This window comes from Cupressus sempervirens, chromosome 9 (genome assembly GCF_028749045.1).
Source record: "Cupressus sempervirens isolate cs-2001-9-10 chromosome 9, ASM2874904v1, whole genome shotgun sequence".
In the NCBI taxonomy this organism is placed as follows: domain Eukaryota; kingdom Viridiplantae; phylum Streptophyta; class Pinopsida; order Cupressales; family Cupressaceae; genus Cupressus; species Cupressus sempervirens.
In genome coordinates this window covers 15,031,110-15,053,883 of record NC_143126.1, presented here as the reverse complement: position 1 = coordinate 15,053,883, position 22,774 = coordinate 15,031,110, and the positions used below count along the sequence as shown (strand labels likewise).

Sequence of the window (22,774 nt, the reverse complement as noted above, 5' to 3'; positions counted from 1 at the left end):
GTATATAATTCAGAAACTTCATTATTGGAAGTAGTTGAATTTGTTGATATTTTGAGTAGAGGAAGAGATAAGATGAATAGAGGAGACAACCAAAGAGCAGAGGAATTGTAGATAGAGTAAAGAAAAAAAAGAGAAAGGTGATACAACCTCTATCATAGAGGAAGCCAACACAGTGAGTGAAGATCAAGGAATCTTCAAGGTATACACATGAGATCTATAAGACAAGGTGTGTCATTTATTTAGATCAACCATTCTAAGTCCTTTCTTACCATTGTAATCATTTTGCAAACTCTTAATCGGGCATGTTTCAATAGCAAGCATATTGTAAACCCTTTAACCAAGTACCTCCTAGAAAAAGTATTGAAAATCCTTTAAAAAGGTGGGTTTAAAAGGCTTATGTAATTCTAATATGTTATTGTCATTCATAACTCGATGTGTTCCAAAAAGAACATGTGTGGCCTCTAACTAAGCAACCTTTTATCTATAGTAAAAGGCTAGTGGGTATATTACTCCTATTGCAGTTTTTATCCTCTCATCAAGGGTTTCACGTATCATTGATGTATGAATTTGTGTGTGAGATTGTATACTTTTATTTTGCAGCTTTCATCATTGTGTTATTGGTAAAGCAACTAGTAGTTAGAACACTAAGTGTGACAACTCAACAGACCAATTGGAGAATTTGTATTGATTCACCCCCTCTCTCAACATCATTTGGGACCAAAAAAACCCCCATAGCACTCTATAATTTAGTGCATGTATAATAAGCCACAAAATGTGCTCGATCCCAAGTATAGAATGCATAGTGGCACTTTATCTTTGTGTGCTTGTGCAAATAAAATGCTTACAAAATATATCTGCAATGATTAGAAGATACAAAAGGTTAGAAATATAGAAAGAAGATCCAAAGATGAGTCATCCCACTCAACAAAAGATATCCCCAGACCTGAAACATCCAAGGTATTTAGTAGATCTAGAAATTAAATACACAAAATAAAATATTTTTGGAGTAGAATTTGGAAAAAGGACCCATATCAATGGAAAGAACACAAAACCATATTTCCAAAAATATAAAGTTTTTAAAATGAAGGCTAGATGCTCAAGTTAAGACTCCTGGAGTACAAAAGGAACTTTGTATTGGATAGAAAAAAACACCATAAAAAGGTATAGTTAGAAAATCAAACCTTCACAAAGGGATAAAGATTGGAAAGAGCTTTCCAACAATATGAGATTTTTCAGAAAATGCCTTCATATGCCCAAGGTATGACCAAAAAATCATTAAACTCTTTTTATGACAAAAGAATAAATTTTATAATAGTTTGAAGGTGGTAAATGTTGAAGTAAGTGCATGCACTGACATGAAATTAGGATACTTCAAGAAAAAGTGCAAGACCATTAATAACTTTTTTTAATTATGATATTGCTATTAGGATTCAACTATCTAGCTATTGAGCCAAACTCATTAACTCGTGTTTTATAAGTAGTGGTTCACATGAACCCATCTCTTAAGTGAATGAATGGAACACTTAGCACTCGTTGGAAATAGGTGATACTCACATATTCTAATACTACTCTAGCTCAAGTGTGCTTAACTATAGAGTTTTGTCCATGGTTAAGCCAACTCTTCTTAAAAGCAGTTGATGGATTTTTGTCATATTTTGGGCTTGTGAAGGGGTTTTTTTGACAAATTTTATATCATCATAAAGCTCTTTCTAAGCTCTATCATTTCTAGAGGTTTGAGTTGTTGATTTTACGTTTTTGATGGCAGTCTTTTCTATCAAACACAAAAGTTTAGTTTTGCACTCTGGGAGGCATAACTTGAGCATCTGCACTCCGTTTTTCAAAAACTTTATATCACTAGAAAGTTGGTTTTGTGCTCTTTCCAGTGATATGGGTCATTTTTCCATATTAATTAAAAACTTTCAAAAGGGTCAAAAAATTATGATTTTTTTTTTATAAAAAAGGTTTATTGAAAAGTTTTATAAAGAGTTTTATTTATAAAAAAGTTTATGAAAAACTTTTATAAAACTTTCAAAAACCCATATTTTTGTGCTTTTATTTTTTTATTTTTTTGCCTTGTTGGTATGTCAAGGCCTCGAGGTAAAATAATTTTCTTTAGATGTAGATTGTGACTAAAAGTGATAAATTGATATGGAAATAGGGGTTTTAGGATGCTATGAGCAAAGTCGTGAGGTTAGTTTAAGCCCAAAATTTTGGAGAAAGAGAGCTCAAAATCTCTCATGAAGAGAATAAGGGCATACAGATCTAGTGTTATGATACCATGGAAGAGTTGAGGAAATAACAACTCCAAACCTATCACAAAAAGAGAGAAGCAAAAAAGATTTCAAGGCCAAACATTAATGATCTAGAAAAAGAGGAGTCATATTGAATATGCAACAAAAAATGAAATTACATTACACAATTTTATTGAAAATACAAAGAGAGAATCTTGATAAAAGGATTCAATAAACCCTAAAGGAGAAAACCCTAAAGAATGATAAGAAGCCTAAGTTTAGTTCAAGTGTATAGTATAAAAAACTAATAATTAAATAAATAATTATTAGCTACAACATGACAAGTCCAATAGTTATATTGGATGTGTTAGTAAAGTTGTTGTAGGAAATAGAAGGAATATGTAAAGATGTTGGTGGAGGATTGGAAGGTGTTGGAAGAGGATTGGAATATGTGAAAGGAACGACATTATATGAAGGTAATGAAGATGGTATAGAGGTAAAATGAATGTTCAAAATACCAACACTAAGAGGATTAGAGACTTGTATAGAAGTCGTCATAAGAGGTGGCACATAAGTGAGAATGCTATGAATGGAGGTTGAAATAGGAATGGAAGGTTCGTTGGTTGTGAAAGGAGGATTTTATCCAAACTCTTGGGGAACATTTTTTTCAAAGGCTTAGCATGAGTATTAATAAGATGAAATATACCATGCAAGACAACAATCTTATTATCATTATGAGTAATAAGCTTCTTAATAGCCTCAATAACAACAACACTGTCATGAGTTTGGTTCTCTTGCACATGGGTATTTTTGTTCAACTTAACTATAAACACAAGGCATTAATTTTTCCCACATTTCATAATCTCCTTCGTAGAGAACTATTAGTTTCAATGACAAGAAATAGGAAAAAGTAATATATATCTAGCTAAACCAATAACAGGCAATTATATATAGTTTATTCTTCTAAATTCCCAATTACTACACAGAAATAGTTGTTCCACATGGAAGACAAAAATCAAAATTCACTTGAGTTTGAGGAAGCCTATAATGTGGTCAACAACATCATGTTACAATATAAGACTAATATTGACAACAAAAATAAACCCGCTTAAGTTTGTGTAAAGGAACAATTGATCATATGTTCAGTGTAATTGATGAATTGTAGATAGTAGCTTTCCATGATCCATTAAAATTATTTGTTGTATTTTCTGGGTAGATTGTGTTCTAATTTTTGCATAATGTTTCAGATCACACTCTATGATCCATCGTCAAGATGAGAGAGCTAAAGGAGAAAAATGGTAAGATTGCAGACCAAAGGTGAATAAAAGGAGAAAGGAATGGGGATGGGTGCACAACAATCAAGAAAAGTTTGAGGTCCAAGAAATTTTTAAAAATATGAGAAAAGAGGAACTAGTAAAGGAATATATATATTTATATAAGTAAAAATTACGACACACTAACTAAATAAATATAATGTAAAAGATAAATTAAAAACATGTATGTGTGTATAATGTGAGTGTAGAATAATATATATTTAAATTATAATTCTTAAAATCTATAAATATAGGAAACCATAAAGTCAAAAATAAGGACAAACAATATAAACATAGTGTGTGTGTGTGTGTGTGTGTGTGTGTGTGTGTGTGTGTGTGTGTGTGTGCGCGCGCGTGTGTATATATATATAGGTATGTATGTGTGTATGTGTATATATGTATATGTATATGTATGTGTGTGTGTGTGTGTGTGTGTGTGTGAACCAAATAGGTTCAGTTATAGAATTGATTGATAAAGTAATTGAGTTTGAAGCTATTAAACATCGGCTGATGGGTGCGTGCAGGCATAGTCTATGCCTATAGAAACAATGAGGAAAAATAGGCCAAGGCCAAGCTAGTATAAATAATAGTTGTGTGTGTGTGTGTGTGTGTTGGAAATAACAATGGGAAAGTAAACTCTGAGAGGGGGGTGAATCAACACTTCAAAATTTTAACCATAAAATATTCACCACACATCCATCTCATAATTTAGCATGTAAATTGAAATAGCTAACTACACATATGAGTCCATGGCATGAAACAAATAACACATGACACAATAAATTTGTTACCCAAAAACCCTCCAATGAGAAGGTAAAACTAGGGTGGGAATGACACCCACAAACCTTCACTACTGCAGTAGTAAAGTGTACCCAATTATGGTCACAATAAATTTGACCATAAACTATGATCTACCCTATGAGGGGTCTGTCCTTTTAAAGGCTTACAAAGATTGTTAGGTATCACCCTGTTAAAGGATTTCAACACCTTGATAAAAGTGTGACTTGTTAGAGTACTCAAACTTAAAATAAAATAAGCACTCGGTTAAGAGATTTACACAAGTCTGTTAAGAATACTTTGTTAGGAGATTTGCTCTGTATCACCTATTAAAATGATTCAGCACCATGATCCTGCGGTTAGCACTTTGTTGCTAGATGTTAGATCTTCTCTTTACTGATAAATCATTGATCCTTCTGATCAGATATGTCTCCTTAGTCCTCTCTATGCTTTCCTATGTTCTGTCTAACTAATTCTGCATTTCGGATCATTGTCACAACCTCCATATCCACCACGAATGCTCTCTCTGAACTTAGCATTTGTCTGCTTCTGCACATACAAACTCTTTAGGGTTTGCCTTGTTAAATAAACATAGGTGGAATGGGTTAGGTAGGAATCAACAGTTGAGGTTTATCCATATTTTCTCTTAAAGCATCCCTTAATTTGATTGGTTGCATGTATTGCATAGGGATTCGTAATATACCTCCATACTTATCTTCTAGAATTGTAAAATAATCATTATGTCAGCCCAAAAATGGTTTACATAGAAGTTTGTGTCATTACAAACAACTATGTGCAAAACCATTTATTTAGCATTTGAAGGCTCTAACGCTCAACCATCACTACATTCTCAATGTTGTACCTCGACTTCTAAATGGCTCGGCATACATTGTTTACTTGGCTCCTGAATCACTTGGCATGTATAGTCTACTCGGCTCATGAGTGACTCAACACATACTATCTGCTTGGCATGCTTTGATCACTCAACTCGCACTGATTGCTTGGCTCGCTCTGATCACTCAGCTTGCAGTGAAATACTAATAGATAATGACTAAGTGTTTTGTTACTGCCTTGTCAAAACCAATTTGAGATCTAACCATAAAGTCAAGAATTAAGGACAAACTAAACTGATGAAGTTCAATCATTTATCCAAGACTCGTCCAAGGTCAAAGATACATTAGAGTGGGTCATGATAGTGTATATGATGAAATAGAAAATATTTAGTATTTTCTTTCTCAAATGGATTGATGTGTTGAGAGCTTCACTATAAGCATTAGTAGAAATAACTAACGATGTAGTATCGTGTCTATTATTCTGTGAGAACTACCACCTAAATATAAAGTGGTTGTAACAACATTGAATATCACATAACAAACTCCCAAATTGAGATGTGCCTAAATCTCCTTTGAAAATAAGAGTATATAAGTCAAGAGCATGGTGAGAAAGATTGTGCAATGTGCACACACCAACAAGGCAAGAAGCCTAAGAAGCAATTTTGTGCACCTCCCAAATATATAAGTTCATTCAAAACTCTAAAAAATATCCAAAATGTGAAATGGTTGGACATGTTCCAAAAATTGTTGGTAGATCTTCTCAACCAATGGATCATCCTTGAAATCACATAAAATAAAATAAAATCATTCCAAAGTGACAACACGTGATGGAAGCAGACGAACAACTAGAAACATGGAAAAGTTTTGATTAAAATCAACAACCTAACAATGGAGTTGACCCTAACACAATCATTGTCTAAAGGCGTCAAATAGAACAACACATTAGTAGGGTTGTTCGCCTCTACAAGTTGTAGTCATCAATAACATGCTAAAAGTAAAGGTGTTGGCAAATACATTATAAAATATATATATATAGCACTCTAGCATAAAGGCTAGTACCCCTCTTCAAGAATGAGAGAGCAACTCACTCACCACTTGCTAAGAAGAACATGAGTTTAAAGAATAATTTTAATTCCTTTGTCAAACAACTATCCAAACGATGTCCTTAAGGTCGTCACCACATGACAATGTGCTAAAGAGAAATTATATCTAGAAGAAGATTATGTGTACAAAGTTCATAATCAACCTCACTTTGGTATGTACATTTAGGTCCTACAAAGCACATAACTAAACAAAAGCAAATTACAAGTTGAGGTCATTAACAAAACACTAAAAGTCAAGACATTGGCAAATACATAATACACAATATAAATAACACAAGCATAAAGGCTAGTCGCCATCCTCAAGAGTGGGAGGACGACTACCTTACCACTTGTTCAGAAGAATGTGAGTTGAAAGAATTATTTTTCCTCTGTCATTAAATATTATTTGAACAATTTTGTCCTTTGATCTCCACCACGTGACAATGTTGCTCAAGAGGAATAGTCTCCAAAAGAAGAGTGTGTTTTAAGATGACACATCAAAAGGTAGTTTATAATCAACCTCACTTTGGTATGTGGGCTTAGGTCCTACAAAGTAAATAAGTAAACAAAAGGAGTGGTTTCTTGCATTTAAACCCCATCATGCTAAATTCTTTTTTGGTGATGAAACCACCTAGTATATGAAAGGCATTGGTGACACATCTTTGTAGTTAGATTTACATCATTGTAGGCACTTTAAAGTTTTGCAGATACCCTGACTAACCAAAAATCTTCTATCCATTAATAAATTTCTTGATCCTAAATTTAGAATTGGGTATGACAAAAATAAAAATAAGAAGGTATGACATTTTTTGATAGTTCTAATAATCTAGATGTTATGAAAAGTATTTAAAATTAAAATATTTAGGCTTGACTCCAATGACAATGTTTAAGTTGTAATGACTAAGGATAGTGACCCTTCTATGTTATGACATCACCAATTTGTTCATTTAAGCACACATTATTTACTTATGTTTTCTAAGAAGTAAATTGTTAAAGGGATTGCATCACTACTCAATTACTAGTTGCTCTGGTATTGTTGGAAAACAACATTGTGCTTTTCTACCCTAGTGAGCATTATGCCAACCAACCTTTATAATTAATGCATATCGATCTATGCAAGCTCATGGCATCTAATAACAATGGATTCAAGTACTTCGGCATTTTGTCGATAGCCACAAAAGGAAAATGTGCATATAAAGCTTGTGGCATGAAGATCAAGCATTTCCCTGCTTTCAAGAGTTTTGTACTCTTGTAGAGAAAGATACGAATTATCCTATTCCTCCACTCAAATCATGGGGCAATAAACCAATGAAGAATTCTCCCTAGTTGAAAGAAAATCGATTTTGGAGTCAACTACAACATACACTGTAAGTAATATGAATTTGTTAAATGAAAAAATGACATTATAGAGATAGTACATAGTGTGTTGAAGGGTTCTCACTAGGGACATGCATATAGGTTTGAAGCTATGTATATAATGATTTATTTTCTAAATCATACATACATCAACAAAGTGCTTGATGGCATCACACTAGGATAAGCTTGAAAAGGGGCAAATCATCTACATTTGTGAAAATATACATGCACATTCATAAACAAAAAATAAAGAAACTTGATGAAAAATCTATGAAATGTATTCTACTTAGTCACAAAAATATGTCTAAGGTTTATTACGTTATAAATCCTAACACAAAGAAGATATAAATCAGTAGAGATATGCTTTTTTATAAGAATGATTTAATTTCACTATCCAGATCAATGTCTAATATGGATATTCCTCCAATTTCCAACATGGATGACAAAATTAATGAGAATGTTCAAAGTCGATCTAATTCAATACTTGCAAATGTCACAAGACATGTGCCTAGGTGGTGTACTAGCAGCATCTGCAATGCAAAGCTAGATGGAGTTTAGAAACTTTCACTTCAGGAATAAGGACTTGTAACATAATTCATTATAAGGTAAATCTAGCATTGATGACATCAATAATTTATTATATTTCATTATTTGATGTGTAGGAAACACTATAGTCAAAGCCTTTGAAAGAGACTGTGGATGCAAAGTATCAATCCTTAATGAGAAACAAGACTTGGGATCTTATTGATAAATCACCTAGAATGAAAGTAACTAGATGTAAACAGATATTCAAGACTACGTATAAGGTATATGGTAGTGTAGATAACTATAAAACTGGAGTTGTAGCTAAAAGTTATGCCTAGAAAAAAAAGGATGGAGTATAAGGAAACTTTAGTTGCCATAACAAAAATTTAAACTACTATAGTGATTTTTGCTTCAATTGCTCGATTTGGAGGAACTATATAAAATGAATATAAAGGTTGCATTTCTTAATCCAAGTCTTGAGAAACCTCAAAACCAACTTACAATCCTCTATTGTAGCATTAGAGTGTTCTCAACCTTGTTCATAATCCAATGTTTTGTTGATTGTCACCTCATACAAGAACGTGTTCAAGAAGATAATGTTGACACATGAAGAACATGTTGATATCTTCCCAAAGCCTCTTGCATGTGCAAATTTGAAACATTTCAGAATTCTCTTATAAATGCTTCAAAAGGGGAATTTTGGGTATTCTATCATTTACTCTCGTTGGTTTGTTATTTTATTGTTTGTTTGTTTTAAAGCACATAACTCACCACTCAAGGCCTACATATTTGTACTAATTTTTAACATTTGGTAGAAAGAATATTTACTTCTAATTTCTCTAATAGAAAAACATGTGGTTGAATCAATACATGCATCCAAAATTTCATATGAAAATATTGGAAACATGTAGTTATTAGTAAAGTTATTAATTACACATGCCTCAGTAAAAAAAAATTATTGTGAATTGAAACATATTTGATTGGTAATAACTAAAACATGGGTGATCTAACATCCCTATTTGCTACAATGAATTCATCAATTTTGAATTGGATAAGACTAATAGTATATATGTGAAGAAACAAATTGGTTTATTTCCAAAATCAAACGGTTATATTATTAAACAAGGGTGCTCAAGTTTTGGTGATTAATAAACTCAAGATATGATCTCAGTGACAAGGTTCCCAAACTCTATTAGAGGTTAAAGGCTTGGTATGGGCCAACATGTGTTGAGAATCCATTCACAATTTCTCATCATTTCACATTTGGATAATTGAACTAATTATTTAACCATTGTAGTCAATTAAATCCTTTGCTCGAACAATAGGGATACAAGTGTATGTTGTAAAACTAAAAATCGCATACCAAGAGGATGAAAATGTAAGCAGGACCAAGAAATTAAGAGTTGGGATATTGCACAAAAACATATCCATTTGATAATTCAAGTTCTCCAAATGGCTAGGGTCTAAGTTGTAATGAATAGGATGGAAGGATGCAAAGATCTAAGGGTCCAAATAGGCAAAGCAATAGGGCAGCAAGGATTCAACTTTGGGCATACCTAATGCATGGAGCACCAATTACGCTTAAAGACACCCTATGCATGAGGTAGCAAGGTGTTGGCTTCAAAGATAACCAGCCCTAAAAGGAATTGGGGATCAAGAATTGATAATGCTTGAAGTAGGAAGTAGGTGAGGATCAAAGTTTTGGCATGTCAAATACTACCGAAGCTTAGAAATTGTTAAAACCTAATGCATGAATGTGAGTATTGAACTTTTGACGCATGTGATACTAGTGGGGAATGAAAGAGGGACATGACAGTGAGAGAGAGCTTGAAATCTTCCCCAAAGTTGGAAAGTGACTATTACAACCTTGTACTTTAAGGAGTAGTACCAGCAAACCTAATGTTGGTGAAAGCTTTAGAAGAGTTCAGATTTTCCCTACTCTTATTTCTATTTTCTTGCTAGGTTTACTCCCTACAAGAGGCCATCACAAACATCTTATATTACATTAACACCCATGACCCCTAACTTTAGTCTTGCCAAATTGATTTATTGTTCAAAATTATGTTTACTCCCTACAAGAGGCCATCACAAGTATCTTAAATTACATTAACACCCATGACCCCTAAATTCAGTCTTACCAAATTGATTTATTGTTCTAAATTTAAAAGATAAAAAATTAAATTAGTCTTGCCAAATTGATTATTGTTCTAAAGTTAGAAGATACAAATTAAAATTTAGTCATATTTGCTATACTAAGTAGAAAATGGTATAAAATTAGTATTGATATCCTAACTTGCAAACTATTTAGTGTACAAATCAATAAAGGAAGAAAAATAAATGAACTATAAAGCAACCATATTATAAAAGGCCACAATAACACAAGAAATGACATTGGTGAAACCAAGGTTGGTGAAAGTTCTAGAGTGGGACTTTCCCCTCTCTGAATCAGTATCTTCTTTATGTTTTTACTCCTTATGAGAGGCCATATAATCATCTTACATAATGTTCTTGGCAACAAAACATCTATACAACATGGCCACTACTCTTCATACCTCCTCATCGCACTTAATGCACATCAACAACCACGTGACTGTAGCAAACCAGCACAATGGCAGCTACAAGCAATGAAAAATAACCCCATAAGTGGATCTCTTATAGGCAATGAGTTGAGTACTTTACAAGAGCTTCAAATGCAAAACATCTCATATTGTTGAACCTCTACAGACTTTTTTTGGAATGCAGTGAAAAAAAATTCTATCGTATGTAGAAAATTCAAATACTTTACATGTGCCTACTTTCTGTTGGACAATTTCAACTATAAAAGTAATTCAGTCCCCAAGATGCCTGAATCGCCCAGGAGGCTATTAACTAGATTTTCCACCTCCAATTACTTTTGCAACTCTTTCTTTCTTTGTTTGGCTCTGTAATCAGGTCTTACAAAGTGACTCAGTACGATATCAGCAGATCATTGGTAACAAATTACCTGCTGACAAAATTCTCAAATCAGGATTTGCTCAAGTATTCATTTGTTTTATTTTATTTTCAATGTGATAATGCTACGATTGTTTATGTTGTTTACCTGCAAGTTTTCTTAGATAATGCTACGATTGTTTATGTTGTTTACCTGCAAGTTTTCTTACATCCCATAATACAAGCATATGAGAACTGGCCATATACCTATTCATTTACTTGCATGAATCATCTTGTTTCTAACAATCTTGGTTGCATTACAGTAAGATGATTTGGTTAAAAAGTCACATGGTTATAGTATTATGGTTTAAGACTCAAGTGCATACAGAAGAATTATGGTTATAGTATTATGGTTTACGACTCAAGTGCATACAGAAAAGAATTATTCTCGTTGAATCGTATGACAAAATCTGTCAATAATTCATCTTCCTTGGTTTAACATTATTGTGAAGCCTTGCATACCAAAAAAACTTGAACTTCTATGGGATGTTTGTACAACTCTTGGCATCCCCTGGCAACCAGGATTCTTTCTAATTATGCAGTTAAAAGTTTCCTTCTGAACATGAAGTGGTCTTCTCTAAATAGAATGCCACTTTTGTCAGTTAAATTATTTCTGTTATATGACTAATGAGGGAACTACCTTCTTGATTCACCATGATTGTGTGTGGAGATGAACATTATCCGCTCCATTAGAAAAAACTTAATGGGTTTCAAACCATTTGTTAAACTTCTTTTCATCCCATGGACTCTTTGCCTTTTCCTGCAGAGATGGCTTTTATTGTTGGGGCTGGCCTTGGTCACAACCTGTGGACTATGAGGGCTTCCCTTTCTGCTGTCACCATTGCTTTGCTACTGGATTTTGGCTTAATCTTGTGCTGAGTCATCAGAAGAGGCCTGCTACTTGGTGGAAGAATAATTCTGATGATCACTTGACAGTTGCAGATTTGGCCTCTGTTGTGGATGCCTCTTCCTAGGATTCTGAGGAATGCCCTGTCGGGGAGCCCGCCATCCCTTCTGCGGTTCCTCTTTAGGTTCATTCTTCCAATTCTTCCAATTGCTATCTTCTTGTAGCTCCATCAGCTATGGTTCATTTTTCAGTGGCAGTTGTCCACCTCTTGCCCTCTACTCCTGTTCCCCTTGGCTGTTTGTCTGCCCGAGAATGACCACCTCTTCTTCCCCCTCCCTATGGGAGTTTGGAAGATGGTATAGCCTGGACTATTGCCAGTAGAGACAGAGGAAAGGTCCTAGTACCTCTTCTCCCCCTCTTTCATTTGTTCTGAAAGAGTAGCACATTTCCTAGCGTGGGACACCTGTTTCTGACAGGTTCTAGCCCCAGTTAAAGACATGTTTTTGGTCGTTTCAGCCATCATGAGACCCATTGCTGCCACCTACTAGACTATAATGGACATAGGTTTGGGCCCTTCCCGATTACTTGATCAAAACATCCTTTCATACCTGTAAATTAAATTTTATTACTCACTTGGGAAGACTTTAAATGATATGCTGCAGTGTTCTAACTTTATTTGTAGAAGTATAGAAGAAGTGCTATAATTCTACACTAGCTGTATAATCCTTTTTCTTGTCAGTGGTAAATAGTCATGCATTGTGCGCACAAAGCAATCACATAATGTTCCCATGCAGACAGTTTTTTCACCAAAGAAATTGCAATGGTGTCGCTTATAGTAGCAGTTAAAAAACCTGTGCACCACATAAGTTTTATGGGCATGGTAATGATAGGTATATCCACTATTTTTCAAAATCAGCATAATGTAGTTTTACAGCAGCACAGAAAATTGGGATCATCTATAATCCTTGCATTTTTGGGTTCCTTTATTATAAAAACTGAATATGAAGGTCCTTGCCACAAAGCTTTCTAAGTAGCATGTTGAGTTCTGTTTGACAATATCAACTATAAGGTCATCTTGATAAAGCTAGATGCCTTTCAAGTTTTACAATATCAAGACTTGCCAGGTTGAATTAAACCATTGCATTCATATTATTTTTGCATCAGTTTTCATTGTAACTAATAATAAATTGGCTTTTCCGATTACAGATAACCAAACAAATTAATTACTTGATCCACAAAATTACATGAACAATCACCCTAGATGAAGAGAAATAGCAAAGGGCAATCTTGCATTAAGAGTCCAGTGATGATTAAGAACACGTAAGTTAAACCTGTCTAATGAGAGACTAATCTGATTTTCTTGAGGAAAAGAATTTCCTACATGACATTGGATAGATAACTTCACGTATGTTGTGGATTACTCCCTGGTCATAGACATTATTCTTGACAAATGATTGCTTTTCATGTTGCCATTTTGCATGCCAGACATTCAATTTGAAAATGGGGTTGAATGAGCAACACTTTGTTTTGGCATCATTGGCATTGGCTACAATTTGTTGATCGACGCCGACAGGTTTAGCAGAATGATTGAGTGACTCTGTAGCAGCTTTCACTTGATCTAAGCTAATCTGCCACCTCTTGTAGCTGTCCCACTTGAAAGTCTACAAATGCCATGGTTATCAACAAAATATTTCTTCCCAAAAAGTCCCTAAATTTTAAAATCACCTATCAACATCCTAATAAAAATGCATTGGTGGTGCACAAAGATACATAAAGATTGAAACTGTCAATTACATATCAAACTAAATCACGAATAAGTTCTACCTCATTGGTGGTTGTGTTTGTGATAACAAGGTGAACATGATACAAGAAGAAACCTGCTAGCAGTAACGAAATCACTGCCAGAAATATTATTAGAAGTACTTGTGTGTTGTAGAAATTTAGCAACCACTGCATCAGAACAATATCATTAAATAAATTTTCAATCACTATTTCTATAAAACATGTGACGATAGCATCAACAAGCAGCTAAAAATGCTCTATCATAGAAATCACCTGTACAATGTGGGGAGCCAAGCTGAAAAATGAATTCTCAATACCATAGTAAACTGGAAAACAATAATAACAAAAATCAGGATGTAAATTTTAAAATCTCTAGCTCATAATTAGCTGAGGATCTACTAATTTTCCATATAATCAACTCTGACAACTACATGTTTACAGTATGGACATGATTATGATGGTATACAAGGTTTCAATTATGCTTTCACCTAATTTGCTATACCAGTTAAAATATGGAAGATCTTGTGCTGCTTGAATTCTCCTGCTAGGATTGCACAAAGAACGACCACTCCATAAGAGCAAAGGAAAAAATGCCTGTAAATTTGTCACCAGAAGCAATGTCTACATTGAGGCCAATGCAACAGCTCTACAGCATATCATGAGATTAACACCAAATATATATGCTAGTACACATGGAAAGAAATCATTTACCTACATAGACCATTTTAGTGCAATGAGTGAAATTCTTCGCTAACACATTACACATCACACAGTTTTAACTTTTCAGTCATTATTTTGTAATCAAGGTACAGTACAAACACAACATGACAAAGTAAAATTCCTTACTTGAGCTTTCCTAATATAAATATTTATAAATATGACTGAAGTGGGAATGGTACTCACAGTACATATCAAAACATTGTCATGGAAGTATCCCTAAAATATCTCTAAAATGAATAGTAACCCAAGACCAATTCAAGAAAAAAAGTGCCAAATAACTCATTGTGCACTAGTGTAATTTTTGGATTAATTCAATGGTTTTAACATAATTGCAATGAAGGCTTGTTATTTTTATTAGGCATCATTTTGATTGTGCTATCATTATCACATTGTTGAACATAGGTCACTTCTTTGTTATAAGGCCGACCTTTATTTATAGCATTGAGGTTTCATCTTTGGACTTATATGATCAGACACTCCACAATGTGATTTTTATAGCTTGTGTGTTCAATTAATATGGTATTATAGTTTGTTGATCCGTGTTAGCTGTGACCCTTTAAGTGTTTGTGTAGAAGAATGTGTTCCATGCTGAGTGAAGAACATTCAACAAATATATTTGTACTTGCTGACAATTGGTAAGTGAAGGAGGTGGCCTATGGAATTCTTGAAGCATTTTGGAATCGTTTTATGTAGAGATGTAATGTCCCCCTTTTTACACCATAGTATTTCATAACAATTGACAAGTTTTGAGGTTTTTCCACAAGTCTCAAGATGAGCTGGAAGAATTCCAATGTTCTTGGAGAATTTAATTTTGGGTTTTCTTGGAGGCTTTGGCTGAATCCAAGCCTCCGCTTCATGTCGCCTGCATAGTCACCTCCTTTTGCCTAAATCCAACCATGTGGATGAGGGGTCCCTAAGAGCAAAGTTCGAGAAGGGTTAAGGGTGAGCACAAAAGTTGAGCGACTCTTGGCAATGTCATCGCACTTGCCCATACATTATCTAATAAATCTTCAAGATCTTTGGGAAAACATAGATCGAGAACTGCATCGGTAACATATACAATGGTACAAGGAAAGGAACCGGGGGGGAGTAGGAAGAGTGTAACACAACTAAACATCGTACCTTTAATATTTTCAACATTAATTGTGCCTGCAGCCAAACAAAGACAAAAGAAGACATATTATTCATACTCGAGAAGAAAGAGAAGTATGGGTGAGAAGATCTCTCTAAATCAAAGAACAAAGAGAAAGATGATGGTGATTACAGAAAATAGTCAAGGAAGCTCAAAGCCTGCAACAAAGTTAAAGTCGAAGTGGCACTTGGCAGGATAGACACAACATGACGTACGAACCACAAGTGGGAGGAGAGTGCTAGAAACCTAGCATTTCCAGATGCGGTCAAAGAAGATCTTGCTGATTAGGCAAATAATTTGTCTATATAAAGAAGACTAAGAGACTAACTCCATGGAGAGTGCTTGTCAACTCACTCCACACATGACGAAGACAACAAACAAAAGAACCTTCAGAATGAGGTTGCCCAAATATTTGAGAATACTCATACACAACAGAGAACTTTTTACTAAAAAGGGAATAAAGAATAGATGGGCTTGAGATAGAGACCTCGGTGAGGACGAAGATTAGGTTAAAGGAAGGTAACCAAGGTACAAGAGATGCCAATGCTGGGCATGTAGAAGGCTCACACGAAACTGAGCTCAAAAGAAGCATCAAAACATGGACACGAGCAAAGTACTCCAATTAGGTCCTAAGAATGCAATGTGTACCATTCCATTCTGGTGACCCCCCACCCCAACAAGTCTTGGTCTAGACGCACAGGAACTCCCTTAGTTTCATGGGAATGGATTGGAGGATCCAATGCAGCATTACAAGACATGGAAAGCCATATGGTTCACAAGCAGGCAAGTAGATAAGCATTACTTGCTAAGAGCATATTCTACCACGGTACAAGGAATAGCCATTGGTTAGTTCTCAAGCTTGGATAAAAAGCACATAGAACCTTCAGAAATTTTTTAAGAAGGCATTAGAGGAGGATTATGAACCCCTTGGGGACAACAAGGATATTACGGCTGAAATCTATAATAGTAGACAAGGAAATAACAAGATTGTACAGGCTTACATTGTAGCCTCAAGGAGTTGTGTAGCAAGATGGAGGTCTAGCCGACAAATGAATTGAAGATCCATTGATTCATTGAAAATCTAATTCCCTCATTGAGGAGTAATATGAAATTAGTACACCCATCCTAATACATTGATGCTTACAATTCGACAATGGACATTGAAAGTGAAGCCAATGAAGATAGTACAAACAATAGTGGCACACCACCAAAACCACCTTTTAACTCAAGCCATTTGACTAGTGGATATTGTAATGTCCCCATTTTTAGCAGGTTCTTGCAGTTGGCTAGGTCAGTTCACCATGACGACCCTCATGAGCTGATAGTAGGATTTAAGGGTCTTAGTTGTGTGGTTATAGGCTTTCCAACAGCCTATGGTGTGTTTTGGCTCCGTTTGAGTGACTTACCATTTATAGTAAGTCAATCGGTTGGTTCCGATGAGCTCAGTGGAGTCAGAGGAGTTCGAGGATGCTCTCAATTTTTATTTTGGGCTTTCGGTTTGGGCTCCAAGAATCTTGGAGGGAGCGTCTATTTATAGTAAGTCACCTTGTTAGGTACATTCATCGTCTTTCATCATCAGGATCACTTTGGTGTTGTCAGATTTCGACTCTAATGTTTCTTCTGTTGTTTTCGCAAGACGGGTGAATTATTATTATTATTCATCTAAATACGTTGAGGTTGCTATTTTTGTTGGTGTTGTTGGTTGGTCACCTTAGTATCATAGCTCATTGGAACCTAGAGGAAAAGTTTTAAATCACGTGAACAAGAAATTGTAGCCTTACATGTCAGAATTTGAAGTTATGGTGGAAAAAGCCATTTTTGGAATAAATTAGTTTATAATGGCACTTTATTATATTTTAATGTTGTGTGTGGGAAGCTTCTTAAGTGAAGTTCATTTGGGAAACTTTGTGCCATTTGGAGATTATACATATGAGCCCATTTGATGAGTAAAGCATCCGATTGATTATTTTCTTTTGTTGCTTGCAAAAAGTTTCTGAGTTTGTCAATTTCTTTGCCCTTGCTGAAGTATAAGGGTTTGGAATTAAGAAGTGCCTGGTAATTCACAGCTAAGGTATTGTGAATTAATTATGAGAATTGTCTTAATTAAATTATAGTATTTCTCGATTGTTATGTACTATACCTGGGAATTTCATTGTGGCTGGAGAATTTGTGATTTAGAACGCCATTATTGTCTACTGTTTGGCGTGGTTAAAGAGTAATGTACTGTGGCTGTTGTCCCTATATTTGGCAGCGATTTCAAACTTTGTGGAAGGCTGCAATCAATTATTGGAGGGCAGCAATCAGGTTTTAGAGCACCTACGATTATAAGCAAGGAGCATGTATTTTTGAACCTACAAGTAAATTGGATTATTTATTGAGAGTTGCAAATCCATATTTCACCTGTTAGAAGTCAATTTCCCACTTCATTATTGCATTCTTGTAAATTTCCAGAAGTCAATTTTTAAATTGGATATTAGTAGCATTGCCATCAATTATAGAATTACTTCTGAATTGTTTAGTGGTACTCATTTGTCCAAATTGATAAAGACTTAATCAATTAAAATTGTGAGCAACTGGCTATGAATTTAAAACATTACTTATTGAGTGATAATAATTTGTCTGCCAAATGTTTGACAAAATATCAAACTGTTGATTAGCAAAAGCAAATTGATGTTTATTAAGGATATAACCTGTTGAGGGTTTTTACAGTGGTATCAGAGCGGTTTCCTGCCAACCTACAGGAATTGGACTCAGTTTTTATTTTGTTTGGTACTGACTTTGAAGATTTTCAGATTTGATTTCTAGAGTGACCAACACTTTATTTTCTCCAACTATAGATAGACATAGGACTAGCAGTTCTAAAAGTCAGTGGAGTAATGAGGAACTTAGCGAAAAAATGAATGCCTTGCAAGAGAGTTTGGAGAAATTGAAGCTTCATCAACAGAGGTTGGCAGAGAGCTTGTCGGATCCCACGATAGTTGCGAGTGCAGCGAGGTAGATGGTTTCTGCATTTAGAAGGTCGACATCGAGGTTGCAGGGAAGGAAGCTTGAGTTTTCCCGATGCTGATGTACCTATATTTAGTACAACACCTGCTAGCCCCATCCGCAATGTTGATGATGGACTCATTTCACAGAGATCAGTAGATATGTATGTCAGTACCCCTAGTGGATAGCGGCATTGAGCTTCAGCAGGTTGAGGCTCCCAGAGTTGTGGCTAAAGTTAGTGTACAGACAGTTGATGCAATTATTACTACTAATACTTCACACTCTCTCGAGGACGGGATTATTATTGGAGATTTGTATGTGAGTTGTCATAGTGTTGCTCCGGTGCAGGAGGCAGTTGCTTCATCAAGTGGGACTGATGCATGTATGCAATCACCCAGCTTTGATGTTGATGATTTGGGTGATACAACAAAGTCAGTAGAAGAGGGTCCATAATCTAGCATTATCGGTTCACAATTTGATGTTGAGTCAGCAGAGTCAGGTGTCAGCAATTGAGGCTTTATTACGAGATGTGGATGCATATAGTATGGACACATTTGATGATGATATGAGTTGCATCGGGTATGATATCCCTTGCCAGACATCAACTGATGACTCCGAGGAGGTTTTGGATGGGTCCTAGGATCTATATTTTGAGGTGGAAGCTGAGACATGCGGAGATATCGATATTGCGAGGGCTTCCATTTCTTCAGATGAGGAGTTGATTGACGTACATAGCAGTTGGATGTCAGATGCAGAGTTGTGCAAGGTCGATAGCACACATGTAGTGAGTGATCTTGTGGTGGGTAGTTCTGATTCGGTTTCCTATCACAATGCAATTAGTGAGACAAAGAGCTTGCATAGGAGGCAGGGGTTACAAAGGCATCATGTGACCAGTCAGTTAAAGGTGAGTGAAAGTGACATCTCTTTAGCTTTTGAGCATTATGATGTGATTCGTCAGATGCTGGCTACATCTGTTGGGGTGCTCCTATGTCTGATGAACACAGTGATAGTACTCTTTCTCTAGCAGAGGTTCATGCACTTCAAGAGGCTATCAAAATCTTAAAGCATAACTATTTGCAGCTAGTTGCTGACAGGGATTACCTTCTAGAGTGGGGTAGCACCTGTTATGAGACATTGTTAGAGAAAGGGGAGGACGTGGTTGAGCTCACCCAAGAGCTTGAGGTGACTGTGGGCTCTCTTCAATGTACTCGGTTGTTTAGGAGTCACAGTCACGATTGGATGAGGTGACCGTAGAGTTGGAGCATGTTCAAACACACCAACCCCAGATCCAGTTCATTTTCATATTGTGGTTGGTGGTGAGTTTGCTTCTACGATTGGGGATGATAAACGTGATGATGTAGCAAACACATCCATTTCAGATATGGATGCAATAGGTACGGATGAAGTAAGAGTATCAGTGGAGTCGAGCTCTCATGTTGATTTGCTTCATTCTATCGGAAGCAAATCTTTTTCTTCATCTCATACAACTGATAGCATTAGACAGTTAGCGGTGACACATTTTCAGAGGGATCAGTTGTGGGTTGCAGGGGAGCAAGTTGATGCTTCCACATATAATTTCTACTGCATAGAGTCTTTCATGGAGTATCTTTTGGAGAGTTTGGATGTGCGGAAGGATTTATACAGAGTGTCTGAGGGTATTCTCATCCAAGGCTCTCGTGCCATTCAGAGATTTGTGGGAAAGATTGTAGAGACTCTGTCTACTATGCTTCCCCACAAGGATTTCGAGGTTGGGTTTGCTAAGAGGATTGCCCAAGATCCTGGCCGACCAGTAGTTCAGAGTCAGAGATTGGAGCCATCTTCTAATTCGCAGACTGATACTGATAAGCCCTTGACAGAGATCGGCAGTTTTTATCGACATTACACTGTAAGGAGTGCTCATCACTTTTATTTTGACCCACAGGTAAAGGATTTCTTTTCACTTCAGTGTGGGTTGGCTCTAGTTTCATGCCATCCATTATGGGATGGGTTAGCACCATCTTTTGCAGATGGGATTAATAACTGCAAAGTAGGCCCCTTGTAGTATCTACACACCCAGGACAATTTGGCAAAGGTTGGAGTTGGTGGTAGTGTTTCAGCCTTCAGGTACTTATGGTTGTTACCATCTCCACAGCGCAGTTGGGTGTGAGTGTCAATTTAATGGAGACTCAGGTGTGGACAGAGTTGGTATTTTAGTTGGGTTGAGTTCCGATGAGTTGTTGCCTTCATCAGTGCCTCGGGTCAGTTTTCAAATGATTCTGATGTTGATATCCTTATTTGAGTGTTGGTGCTACAAGAGTTGTTTGTAAACAGCAGGGATAGTACGCAGTTCTACCTTTGGGATCCAAGTGGATTGTGATGTCCATTTTTTCTCTAGGACTGCTTGGGGACAAGCAATCTTAAGGAGGGAGGACTGTAATGTCCCCATTTTTAGCAAGTTTCTATAATTGGCTAAGTCAGTTCACCATCACGACCCTCGTGAGCTGATAGTAGGATTTGAGGGTCTTAGTTGTGTGGTTATAGCCTTTCCAACAGCCTACGGTGTGTTTTGGCTCCATTTTAAGGGACTTACTATTTATAGTAAGTTAATCTGTTGATTCTGATGAGCTTAGTTGAGTTAGAGGAGGAGTTGGAGGGTGCTCTTAGTTTTTATTTCGGGCTTCCAGTTTGGGCTCCAAGAATCTTGGAAGTAGCGTCTATTTATAGTAAGTCACCCCGTCAGGTTCATTCATCGTCTTTCATCAGGATCACTTTGGTGTTGTCATATTTCGATTTTGATGCTTCTTCAGTTGTTTTTGCAAGACGGGTGAATTATTTTTATTATTCATCTAAATACGCTGAGGTTGTTATTTTTGTTGGTGTTGTTGGTTGGTCACCTCGGTATCATAGCTCGTTGGAACTAGGAGGGAAAGTTTTAAATCATGGGAACAAGAAACAGTGGCCTTACATGTCAGAATTTGAAGTTATAGTGGAAAAGGTCATTTTTGGAGCCAAAAGCAATTACTAAATTAGTTTATAATGGCACTTTATTATGTTTCAATGTTGTGTGTGGGAAGCTTCTTAAGTGAAGCTCATTTGGGAAACTTTGTATCATTTGGAGATTATAAATATGAGCCCATTTGATGACTAAAGCAACTGATTGATTTTATTTTTTTGTTGCCTGCGAAGAGTTTCTAAGTTTGCCGATTTCTTTGCCCTTGCTGAAGTATAAGGGTTTGGAATTAAGAAGTGTCTGGTAATTCACAGCTGAGGTATTGTGAATTAATTCTAAGAATTGTCTTAATTAAATTATAGTATTTCCCAACTGTTATGTACTGTACCTGGGAATTTCATTGTGGCTGGAGAATTTGTGATTTAGAACGCCATTATTGTCTACTGTTTGGTGTGATTAAAGAGGAATGTACTGTAGCTGTTGTCCCTGAATTTGGCAGCGATTTCAGACTTTGTGGAAGGCTGCAATCAATTATTGGAGGGCAGCAATCAGGTTTTAGAGCACCTGCATTACAAGCGAGGAGCATGTATTTCTGAACCTGCGAGTAAATTGGATTATTTCTTGAGAGTTGCAATCCATATTTCATCTGTTAGAAGTCAATTTCTAGGTTCATTATTGCATTCTTGTCAATTTCCAAAAGTCAATTTTTAAATTGGATATTAGTAGCATTGCCATCAATTATAGAATTACTTTTGAATTGTTTAGTGGTGTTCATTTGTCCAAATTGATAAAGATTTAATCAATTAACATTGTGAGCAGCTGGCTGTGAATCTAAAGCATTATTTATTGAGTGATAATAATTTGCCTGCCAAATGTTCGACAAAATATCAAACTGTTGATTAGCAAAAGCAAATTGATGTTTGTTAATGTTGTCAATAAAGATTGTGTAGGCAACGGGTTGATGTCGTTGGTAATTGTTATGTAGACGACAGACCCCTTCAGTAATTGTTATGTAGCCGACAGGCCCCTTCGGGAAGGTTCTTCAGAATGGTATATGTACAACTTTGGATTATCATTGTAATCATCATCAGAAGCATAATGTAATGTCTTTGGCATATGTGAATAATAAAAGGAGTACTGCTGTTACATGTTCCGGTTTCATTGTCTATATGCATTAATCTAATTACCCAAGTAGGAGCAGGTGAAGTGCTTCTACCATACGGTATTTCAAAGACTAGAAGTGTTGTTGAATGCAACCGTACGGCTAGTGGCAGAAACTAGTATTTGATTCT

The 22,774-nt window shown here is 35.8% G+C and overlaps 1 protein-coding gene and 1 long non-coding RNA gene across 3 annotated transcripts in view; both read right to left on the bottom strand.

Annotated features, from left to right (window-relative positions):
• Positions 1-10,455: 10,455 nt before the first annotated feature.
• Positions 10,456-11,049, bottom strand: LOC149537413 (uncharacterized). Its single transcript, XR_016356572.1, has 2 exons — positions 10,913-11,049; positions 10,456-10,732 (listed from the first exon to the last, which is right to left on the bottom strand). It is a non-coding gene; the product is annotated as an uncharacterized LOC149537413 (long non-coding RNA).
• A 2,010-nt stretch (positions 11,050-13,059) lies between these two features.
• The window catches only part of LOC149537412 (DHHC-type zinc finger family protein), a 50,524-nt gene continuing 40,809 nt past the window's right edge, over positions 13,060-22,774 (bottom strand). Inside the window, exons 7-10 of one of the 2 annotated variants that reach the window (XM_089802907.1) lie at positions 14,219-14,310; positions 13,990-14,042; positions 13,759-13,884; positions 13,060-13,595 (exon numbers count right to left, since the gene is read on the bottom strand). In XM_089802907.1, the coding sequence (XP_089659033.1) occupies positions 13,281-13,595; positions 13,759-13,884; positions 13,990-14,042; positions 14,219-14,310 (586 nt within the window). In that variant the 3' untranslated portion in view covers positions 13,060-13,280. Of the gene's footprint in view, positions 13,643-13,758; positions 13,885-13,989; positions 14,043-14,218; positions 14,311-22,774 lie in introns of both variants that reach the window. The other variant, XM_089802908.1, reaches the window with a different exon arrangement.